Source organism: Battus philenor, unplaced genomic scaffold (assembly GCF_028537555.1).
Source record: "Battus philenor isolate CCGP_79_NKW_IND1 unplaced genomic scaffold, ilBatPhil1.0.hap1 SCAF_30, whole genome shotgun sequence".
Lineage (NCBI taxonomy): Eukaryota > Metazoa > Arthropoda > Insecta > Lepidoptera > Papilionidae > Battus > Battus philenor.
Window position 1 is genome coordinate 6,706,985 of NW_027181694.1, and position 11,689 is coordinate 6,718,673.

The following is an 11,689-nucleotide window of genomic DNA, read 5'->3' on the forward strand; positions in this document are numbered from 1 at the left end:
TTATTGCGCTACTGTTACATTCTTCAACAAATTAAAAATGGTTTAATTTTCTTTCCTTGCATATTAAGGAGATGATAATTTATTAAGATTGAGGCCAGCTATCGAAGAGCATCCAAGTGCTGTTCAGTTAGGATTTCTCTCTCACAGTGATCCACAACACTAATAACCGTGCATGCAGCGAATTAAAGATAGACTTTCACTGCGGTAAACATATGTACTAAAAGCCACAGAGTCGGTTTTTTATATATAAATAGCAACTCCCCTGTACAAAACATACATCTACGTGTGTCAAAAACATACAAATTTTAATAGCAACATTGTTGTTAATGTGTCAATATGAATTGTCAAATCTCTCTTCCGTATTATTCTTGGGACAACAAGACTGCTTTTTATTCAACTTCACCAATTCCAGAGGAAAAACAGCTTCGTTTTAAAACAATATGTGAGTTGCTATTATTAATATATATTTTAGATGTATTTAAAAATTAAATTTATTGTGTACCTCTAATTTTTTAATCACCAGATATGTCAAGTATCACAGATAGAATATCTTTCTTTTTTTGCAAGTATACAGTGAGATGATACCGGGAAATTTGCCACAATATATAAATAAAACAACTCGACACGACTTTAATATTTAATTGCCACAGATATTTACAAATGCATCAAATGTATAATAACATCCAGATTAAAATCAATTGTGAGTTTTAAAGTCTTCAACGTGCATGGCTAGCTGTCCTCTGAATAGCCCTCTGTCTTCATGTCATTGAGGCCCAGTTCCTCGTTCTGTTGATATGTCCTCTCGTAGCGAGTAACCTTCAAACCTGACAAAATTTTTCTGATTAAAATTGTACGTAAATTTAGGTAATCAATTAAATATGAATAAGGTTATGTCTAGTTTTAAACGAGCATATGTATAGCTTACTTGGTCTAATACACGGTTTCAGAAATAATCACTCAATGATAATATAGTAAAAAAATCAGTTTATAAATTCATTTAACTACATATAATTAAGTTTTTTTGCTGGAAAATGACCTACACCAATCTTAGATTCTCCAATAGAAACATAAATATTATATACATATACAGGGATGATTTCTGATAATATAATATTTAACTTCCTATCTTACAAAAAATAAACTAAGAGATGGAATCTGCCTCTCACAGACAGTGTAGTATAACCATTTGTTCAAAATGTTAATTGTTTAGTATATATATTTACATTTAATTAAATATATAAACGCATTGGTGAATATATAAAACTGTTTTATCATATTTTCCCTAAAAGCCTACTAGATGGCGCTAGTCGATAAGCCTGTTATTACTGCATTACCGAAGTTTTGTTCCATTCTCATTCACAGATTCCATTCAGATTCACATCTTATATTCCAAAAAATAAATAATTACATCAAACAAAAATTGTGTTTCTTTCTTCCTGAACCTTGTAGAACAGCCTACCATTGTCTGCATGTATGAAATATAATTAACATGAAATTTTAAATATCAGTGTTCGTGTGTACAGTATGTGCATACGAACATGTGTTTGCGTCTTGGTTTCTCTTCTATTGTATGTGTCTGTAAGATCTCTCTCTGTTTTTGTATGTGCTCGTCTTTACGTTTATCTCTCTCTTTCTGTGCGTGTCTCTTTTTCTGGTACGCACATAGGAGACAAATCATCAACCACTTTATTTAACAAGAAACTATACAAACCTAAACGTAGCTTAAAGCCAACTATTCGCACGAGATGGCGCTAATATAAAAGTACTCTTTGTCTCTCTCTCTCTCACTTTGTGTGCGAATGTGTGTACACTATACAGAAGTTAAGCATGCTTACCGTCATCAGGCACTTGTGGATCATCGGAGAGACTTTGCACGTAGGAGTTGCCAGCCGGATCGTCCAACACCAAGGTCACAGCCCGGCGTCCCTCCAACACTTCTTGCAGCTTCTTCAGGAACCTGATTATAATCGGAGATGAAAAACACTGGTGGGTGACTCACTTAGGACAGCCCGTTGGTTTCCAGAGTTATATGACTTGGTAAAAACTGATGGAAGTAAGAGTTGATCATCAATGAAGCAATATCATCATCGTACATCACATCAACTATGGTATGTCCATTGCTAAATATATGCCTTTAATACAGAGATTTATATGATATATGACCAGTTGGATTCAAACCATGAGTGTTGACTAGCAAAAGAGGCAATTCCTACAATTAATTGCTATCTCTCTAACACGTTGACTCCAGCTGTCGCAACCCTAACTGTTCCTTGTGGCAGGGGTCTAAACTAATTATTGACAAAGTTCTTTACGGAATTAAAACCGTCCATTGGCTGATATAAAAACGACGGAGAAATTTCGATGTATGCCGTTCGCTGATTGGTCGATTCATATAAGGGAGAACTTTCTAGAACTTTATTCGTTTGAATGAACAATCAGATGTATTGGCGCGATACGAAGAGAACATTCTGGAAGCTTTCAACAAACGTTAAGGGAAAGTACTTCTGCAAATATCCGAAAACTTTTATATAGTCTATAGTCTCGTATGAAGTTTGTGCTGCTAGCCTTGCGGCTTTTACAGCTTGATCGGTAATGAGTTCACGGAATGGAGGGGTCCGTGAACTATACCGAAAACTTCTTTTATCGAACATCCTGTATGTAAGTCAATATGTAATTAACTCAGTAGTCATGACTTACTCGGTCAACTTCTCCTTGGCCAGTCCAGGAGCATCTCCCACCACACCAGGGGCGTTCTCCAGCTGATGAGCGGACGCCTGCAGCAGACCCTCTGGAGTGGTAAACCTGCCGCCCAACGCGCAACCCCCCACTTCCAGGTCCAGCTCCGGTATTTCCATACTGCAGGTCTCAGACTACAAATCCAAAAAATAAAATATCTTTTATTGAACATACCATCACATCTCCTGAATAAAATACCTCAGACCTGAGAAGTACAGGCGGAAGAAACTTAGCTTTTTAAATATTATAAAATATATTTAATAAACAATGAAATAGCTAGTATGACGTATGAGGGGGCCATAAAATAATATATATATATATATATATATATATATATATATATATATATATATATATATATATATATATATATAAAATAGTAAAATACCTCAGACCTGAGAAGTATAGGCGGAAGAGATTCAGCTTTTTAAATATTATAGTATATCTTTAATAAACAGTGAAATAGCTAGTATGAAGTATGAGATGGCTATAAAAAATAGCTTTCTCTGAGAGCTCCTGAGCTTTACCACTTCAAAATCTACAAATGCCATTTGAGTTGCAATGAGAGTCAGGTCCAAAAAAAAGTCTCAGTGGGCAGGCCACATGGACAGAACCGATGGTTGATGGGGCCAAGTGGTTCTGGAGTGGAAACGATGAACAAGCACAGCGTAAGACATCACTAACAAGATGAATTAGAGATATGTGAGAGAAGTTGATGTCCAGTATTAGATGAAATGGTGAAGTATCTACCCATACCCTCACCTTTAGTATATCCCTGGAGAAGTCTTCTTTACCAGCTATCCGCACTTCGTACCTCACGCCCTTTTCCTCCACGCCACCTCCGGATTTCACCTGACAACATTTTTATTCTTTATCACCTCACAGACGAATTTCAAAGCGATTTTTTTTAAATATCTAACGCTACTCTACAGCTACACGGATAAAAATATACTTTGACATATAGGTAGTAAATATATTTAATTATCATTGAAGCCGTCTCCATAGTTTCATATCAAGGTAACTTAAGATTTTTTCGAAATCTCTGTGGATTCTTACAACAATTTAACAAATTGTATCGGCGAAATGTCACATGGATCTTGTGTTTATAAATCAAGTATCACATGGACTTTGTGTTTATTGGTCAAATGTAACAACGGTCTAATGTCATTCAGCCAAATGTCAAATAGGTTTTGTGTCTATCGACCAAGTGTCACGTTGGTATTGTGTTTGCAGCTCTAATATGTCGTTGGACCCTGTGGAACATCTCGTTGGTTTGTCTGTCGCCATAACGTCATGTTGACTTTGTAATACTAAGTGGAATGTTCCATTGGTCTGGTAATAAACTGTGAAATGTCACGACGGTCTTGTGACATTCGGTGAAATGGCACGCCTGTCTTGTGTCCGTCGCCTTAATGTCACGTTAGTCTTGTGATACTAAGTGAAATGTTCCGTTGGTCTGGTAATAAACTGTTAAATGTCACGACGGTCTTGTGACATTCGGTGAATTGTCACGTCTGTCTTGTGTCCGTCGCCTTAATGTCACATTAGTCTTGTGATACTCGGTGGAATGTCTCGTCGGTATGGTAACAACCAGTGAAATATCACGACGGTATTGTAACACTCGGTCAAAATGCCACACGACAGTCTCGTGTCAGTCGACTTGATGTCACGTTGTTCTTTTGACACTCGGTGAAAATGCCAAGTCAGTCTTGTGTCTGTCGCCTTAATGTCACGTTGGTATGGTAATAACCGGTCAAATATCACGACGGTATTGTAACACTCGGTCAAAATGCCACACGACAGTCTCGTGTCTGTCGACTTGATGTCACGTTGTTCTTTTGACACTCGCAGAAAATGCCAAGTCAATCTTGTGTCTGTCTCCTTAATGTCACGTTGGTATGGTAATAACCGGTGAAATATCACGACGGTACTGTAACACTCGGTCAAAATGCCACACGACAGTCTCGTGTCTGTCGACTTGATGTCACGTTGTTCTTTTGACTCTCGTAGAAAATGCCAAGTCAATCTTGTGTCTGTCTCCTTAATGTCACGTTGGTATGGTAATAACCGGTGAAATATCACGACGGTACTGTAACACTAAGTCAAAATACCACACGACAGTCTTGTGTCTGTCGACTTGATGTCACGTTGGTCTAATGACACTCTATAGAATGTCCCGTTGGTGTGGTAACATAACAACCGTTGAAATATCACGACGGTACTGTAACACTCGGCCAAAATGCCACACGACAGTCTCGTGTCTGTCGACTTGACGTCACGTTGTTCTTGTGACACTCGGTCAAATGTCACGTCGGTCTTGCTGTGGAAGTTTCGTGGACGCTGGTAGCTCACCTCGTTGGTCCGATGCCCGCACGCATCGCAGACCGTCGCCATTATCACGACCTCTTTGAAATGCGGTATGTCTGTAACAGATATACTTTTAGTTTACTTACCTGACACATAAATATATACTTAAGAGTATTGCATAAATAAACGACGGAGTATAAGATAATAATTAAGTTTCTTTTTTGTTTCGTTTGATCTGAGTCTATGTTGCTCTATGATAAAATAAGATCTAAAAATTGTATGTTATTTTGAAAAATATCTGTAAAATTTTGGGTGTAAATGACTTTAAAATATCAAATTTAGAATATTGTAAGAAAAGAACTAACATTTGGCCACTTCTGCACATGCAATGGTAGTCGGACAACAAAATGCACCGCCCGCCAGCCCGCTGATAAATGCATATGCGGCAAACAATGCGAATTACACAATTACCACCGTTAAATCACTCAACACGTGTTTCACTCCTCCACGGGGCATCTTCAAGAGTTATGTTACACCGATTAGTGCCAAACACAGAGTCATCTCTCAACTCTGTGTTTGGCATGTACTGTTTTTGGATGGACTTCCGCAAGGTAACGCCTGATTCCATTAATTATTTAAAATATTGTCATAAAGCACGAGATACAGAACCCTATAAACAATGAACACTGAACCCTAGGATCAAAAAGTGCCGTAAACACGAATGACTTTGAAATTAATTATAATTTTTTGTATACGGTTCTCGGAAATTCTGACCGAGTACTATCTCGATCTTACTAGAACCTACCAAATATCGTAACCTACCAAACTACCAAAAATACGAAAATATCAAGAATTCACTTTTGGAAGTGGCTGCCATTTAGAATCAGTAAAGCTATAAGTCCCGGTGCAAAAAGAGAGAAGTTTCACTTACTTGTGACCTTCATATTGGTATCAGCCGGTGCGTTGCAGTCGGGGCAGTTGGTCTTGAACTGCAGCACCTCGTCGGCAGCCATCTTCTCGTAGAAGCCCGGCTCCGACACCTGACTTTTCTCTTCCTCCCCATTCTCCGCTCCGTTCACCTGCAATCAATCTTTTAGTCAAAAATTTTATCACCGATTTCAGGCTTATTGAAATCTTTCAGGCGACCTGATGGTTCACTTGTACTGGTATAAATAAAACAAAACAAAGTAAACTAAATTTTAACTGTTGATATTGATGGTGCAGGGTTACTATAAGTTTTATCAAGTATTTTCTTGGTTTCAATGATGGTTTTTAAAAGGTAATACTTGATCAACATACGAAATTCACCAGATTTTCTGATTGTTTACTGTTCTCTTAAAATTTGACAACAGCCTGTTAACAGATGGTGAATACAAAGCTACTCCTGGAAAATTAAAAAAAAACTCATGAAATAGCCTTACTTTATATAAAAATCTGAAAATTAATTATAGGCTATATCATGGTTACACAGACTTATTAAGACTAGGGGCTACTCGGGCAAATCATGAACTGATGGCGGGTCGGCCGCCAGAAGTATAAGTAATTAAATTTTTTTGGTTTTATTCTGGAATAGAATTCGATATTTTTCGAATGTACGAGAGTATTATTTTTGCTTTCGGCGGGCCACCAGTATTCGACCGGGGGGCCGCGGTCTGTGCATCCATAGGCTATATGTTTAGCAGTTAGAAAACATGATAGAATCTTGTTTTTGAACTTTTCCCTCTTCAGAAGACACCTACTGCAAGAGTGTGTGTCCTTAAATATGTTTGTCGGTCTGAAGGAGCAGTGAATGGAGAACATCGCTCGTGAGATTCTACTAAGAGCCGGTACACGCGGGGTATGTCGGCCCCCCACCAGGTAGTCCACGACTTATACAAGGTTGGAGTTCCTTGATGCAGACAGTGCAAGACCATCGTAGCAATCTTTGGTAAGACTTATGCCTTGCAGTAGCGATGAACTCCACATACTCTTAATCTTCACTTAAAGGATAGGGCATCCTAAAGCTATCCTAAACCTTGAAAGCTTTTACACTCACCTCATCCTGTCCGAAAATCCCGAGCGTATGGTCCTGTTCCTTGCTCCGGGGGAAGTCAGTCCTCTCGCACCGAGGATCCTTAGCGGGAGCTTCCGGGTTCTCTATGAAACAGTTCCCTGGAAATGAATTATAAATCTTCCTTAACATACTTCTTCCACGACTTCTGTGATAATGATTGCATATGTCATTAACATTATTTTAGCCCATTGTTGGATATAAACCTTCTACGTAAATTTTCAATAGGACCATAACAGTATCATCTGTGATCCTTGTGGAAGGAGATCTTATGCTGCATTTGCCAGTCTATCTACACTCCAGAACCTTTAAAATACTCAGAATAATCGGAATATGGTGGATAAAAGCTGTATCCAGCTGGTCTTTTTGGAAATCTAGGGGAGGAGTATATTCAGCAGTGGATGTTTTATGTCTTAGATTATGTTGATGAGCTAAAGAGTTACAGTTTTAGGACTAGAGAAGGTTATAGAAGTAGAGAGGTCCTAATTGAAACAGGTGACTGTCATATGAAGACCTCAAGACAGCTCCATACCGAAAGCCATTATAAAATGTTTACTATATATTGCATGAGTTATGATCCTACTACACTTCAGCTGTTACTCAAAGTCCATCCTCTATCGACAAGACTATTATTTTGACATTGGTCTGGACTCTGAGGTTAACAAGCGGTCAAAAAAATATATAGGTGCAAGTGGCAGCTATACAGATACCAAAATAATCCAGAACAAGGAACATTCACCGCTAATGTCTTCAAGCTGTAATGTCCACTTGCTCTCCAGTGTCCGGAGCGCCTGCAAACGAGCCAGGAACTCGTCAATTTGTGCAGCATCTTCAGGATGCTCTGCCTTTCGCGCCTCCTGGTCTTGCGCCAGCCCCGATATCGCTCTCGCCACTATACCCTCCACTGTGGTTACCTCTGTAATATTATCATTACACTTTCTAAAAAGATAATGGATAAAATGTGACAGTGGTGATAAAGGTAATGCTAGTATAGCCAGCATGGTTGGGAGCGGAGTCCATCATCCTACTACTAATCATTAAGGGTACATATCATAATGTATGGACTCCTAGTTCACACATTGAGCAATGGACAAACCATGAGGAATGTCAAACTAATGAGGTTCTTCAATATCCTGCTGCGAACATTGCAACATCAACTGCATGTGGTAACAGGGGTCTTAACTGGTTATATCAGCATCAGAGCATGGTAGTTAAGAACCTGGTGTTCATGTACTATCTCCAGAACACAAAGGTTGTAACCTAGTAAGCTACCAACTTCAGTTCACTGTGTTGACTTTTCAAGAATGCATTTACATAAAGGCTTTACTGGGATTTCTCGAGGAGTTGGATTAGAAGACAAACCTAACGCAAAATGATTACACAATACAATTATACAACTACCACATGGAGAACAATGTTAGGAATTTCACTCACCTCCCTTCTGACTCTGCGCTGGTATCTCAAAGTCCAGCTCTGGTATCCTGACGCAGGTATAGTCACTCTTCACAACCTGACGATTTAAGTCTGTCTGATTGTCCACTCTTAGTTTCCATCTGCACAGTAACAAATAACTAGTTTTTTATACATCTACAGGAATAATATCAGCAAAGATTAAGACTCTGTGTTTTGCACTAATTGGTGTAACATTACTCCTGAGGATGCCCCATGGAGGGGTGAAACACATGTGGAATGATTTAACGGTGGTAGTTGTGTAATTCACTTTGTTTGCCGCATGCACATTTATCAGCGGGCTGGCGGGCGGCACACTTTGTTGCACGACTACTGCTGCATTGGTGAAAGTAGCTATATATTGGTCCTTTTCTTACGAAGATTCAGTACAATTTCTAAGCCAAAAGTTTAAAAATTTAACCTATTTTTCTAATCAACCTGTATAAACTGATCACTAATGGATTTCTCTCGGTCTACAGACAGAGATAGTTAACAACTAAAAATTTTAATATGCAGTAACTAACTAAAAAATTTTAAAAACACGTTATTGATTTTTTTCTGAATCCATTGATTTTTGAATAGGGTGTACACCAATACCTCACTTTGCGTCGTGGTTGCGTTCCAAAAAATACAACGCAAATTGAAACGCCGCAAAGTGAATTAAGATTTTCTATAGCAATCCATGTAAAGATCGAAGATAGGTCCCAGGGTCACGAAAATACTACTTTATAAAAAGAAAATTGAACATTGTAAACATTTAAAAAACAAAAATAATATAACCCTGCCAATAGACAAACTGGAAAAATATATACCTTTTGTAATCAGAAACTTCATGTTAATATTTATATAAATTTATTAATCTCTTTTTAAAAAAAAAGCACAACACACTACATTACAACACACTACACTACGTAAATGAAACTGAACTCCAAAATTAGCAAAACAAAGTGAAAATAAAACTAATCAAATTGCGTTGATATTTAGTTAGAAAGGGAATCCCCGAGTTTTGATGGCATGGCGCCATATTTCAGAAAAAAAAAAGAAAATTAAAAAAAAATTGAAGACTCACAATGCAACCTTGAAAATCTAACGCTGCGCAGTGAAAATTAGTACTAATTAAGCAGCGACGCAACTTTGAAAAAAGCACGGAACGACACAAACGAACGAGGTATTGCTGTATATATAAATTTACAGAAAGACTTTACACCTATAAATAAACACAAGTGGTAGTCCAGTGGTAGAGGACTGTGACTTGTGATCAAAAGTTGCAGGGATGATTCTCAGGATACAATCTTATACCAATCACGCTTTATACATTAATTACAAAATATTGTGGTTGATCACAAAGAAGTTTCCAGAAGATGGACAGTGACATCCTCTGCATACCATAACACCAAACTGTGATTGCTAACCCACCTGGCATGCATCACAATTATGGTACATTCCCCATAGATATTTTTTAGGAAGGCCTATGCCTTGCAGTGGCCATCTATCTACTTTTATACAGATAGATATAGTGATTTCAAATGATCACACAATTGTCTCACCTTACCCCAAGCTCAGCAAATGCCCCGCCTGGCTGGATCTCATTGTTGGCATACCCGCATTCCTCGCAGCTGAATGACATTATCACAACATTCTTGTAATATGGAATCCTTGTCAACAGGAGACGAGTTATTCCCTGCAATTTATATGTTAGCTTAAATCTTAGGTCTTTTGGTTTCAAAGGCTTTTATAAGCCACTTTTTATTATACTAGCTGATACCACAAACATTATTTTGCAAAAAAATTAAAGTTTTTTATTAACATATGAAAAATAAGGGTTGATCGTAGAGGGGTGAAAATTTAGGGTTGTATGTATTTTTGTATACTGTATTATAATAAAATAAAAACCAAAAAATTTGTCTAAAAAATAAAAATTAGGGATGGACCCCTTAACACTTAGGGGCATGGAAAATAGTATCCGATTTTCAGACATAGTGAATACGCATGTAAAATTTGGTAAAAATGGGTCAAGCCCTTTTCAGAGGAGTACGGTAACTAACATTGTGACATGGAAATTTTATACATTTAATCTTTATATTTTTCATGAAATAAAACATATCATCATGTCAACCTATTGTCGCCCACTGCTAGGCCTCGTCCAAAGATCTCCACAATCTTCATTTAGTCTTATCCTGCTTGTATCCAGTGACTTCCTGCCTTATACATTGACTATGTTGTTGGTTCACCCAGAAAAGGGAGCCTATCAATGCTACATATACCACATAATTTATACTGCTAGCCACCATCTTTGGATCCTTACAAGAAGAGTTTAGTGAAGAAAATATTGATTGTACATAGTCAATACATATATGACAACAGGGTTAAAAGAGAATAAAAACTAAATGAAAATAAAAAGGTCTTCTAGATGTGACTTCTCTGAAATCTAAGCTATTTGAACATACAGTTGTTGGAAGGTGCCACTGTTTGGCATCAATTTACCAGCAGGATTATTGAGAATGGTAACACATAAGTGGCATTAATATTATGTATAAAAAATTTCTAGAAAGTAGTGTCATTGGTTCTTCATATTTATGTGATGAAGTAAATACAGATATCGTAATTTTTACATTTATCAAATGATCATAAATCAATTAAGACAACAACATTTGTATCTATAGCTAATGTTTACAAATAAATAATTAGCTAAACAAATTAATAACGCAGCTTGTGCAAATGTAATACTTGTAACTAATAAAAGTGTTATATAGTTTCTTATAATTTTCCATCGCAACCTACTTCGCATATAGTAAACCTACTCTAATAAGAAAAACACGATGTTAAAAAGGTTATGCTTATACATGATTGTTCTAGAATAAAAAGTAAACATTATTACAGCAGTTAGACAAGGTTCACAAGTCTACATAATGTTTTCCATGTTGAGTTGACATTGATTTGGATTTTTGTAATTAAACCGGCGAACGCATGTTCCGGACAGTTCTAGAAGTAATGTATACTTACATTCGCATAGCAGTTTGTACAGAATGACTCTATCTCTGTGACCTGCGGCTCCGGGTCATCAGCTGCAAGATCCCGGAACACGGGTTTAACTTCCGTGGAACACATTTCAATCGAAAAAATATTTCGGTAGATCACTTGTATACA

General features: G+C 37.4%; 1 protein-coding gene across 1 annotated transcript; it reads right to left on the reverse strand.

Annotated features, from left to right (window-relative positions):
• Nucleotides 1-629: 629 nt before the first annotated feature.
• Zpr1 (zinc finger protein Zpr1) lies at nt 630-11,689 on the reverse strand. The gene is made up of 11 exons (XM_068771111.1): nt 11,546-11,689; nt 10,090-10,223; nt 8,528-8,646; nt 7,833-8,009; nt 7,079-7,194; nt 5,975-6,122; nt 5,089-5,159; nt 3,499-3,588; nt 2,698-2,870; nt 1,836-1,957; nt 630-824 (listed from the first exon to the last, which is right to left on the reverse strand). Exons 1-11 carry the CDS (start codon nt 11,648-11,650, stop codon nt 730-732), a joined length of 1,350 nt encoding a protein of 449 aa, XP_068627212.1. The 5' UTR covers nt 11,651-11,689; the 3' UTR covers nt 630-729.

Coding starts and splice junctions, on each gene's coding strand:
- Zpr1 (XM_068771111.1), bottom strand. CDS start 11,650: ATGTGTTCCACGGAAGTTAAACCCGTGTTCCGGGATCTTGCAGCTGAT. Junction 3,589..5,088: donor GCGGGCATCGGACCAACGAG/GTGAGCTACCAG, acceptor AAATGTTGTCAG/GTGAAATCCGGAGGTGGCGT. Junction 1,958..2,697: donor GCCAAGGAGAAGTTGACCGA/GTAAGTCATGAC, acceptor GATTATAATCAG/GTTCCTGAAGAAGCTGCAAG.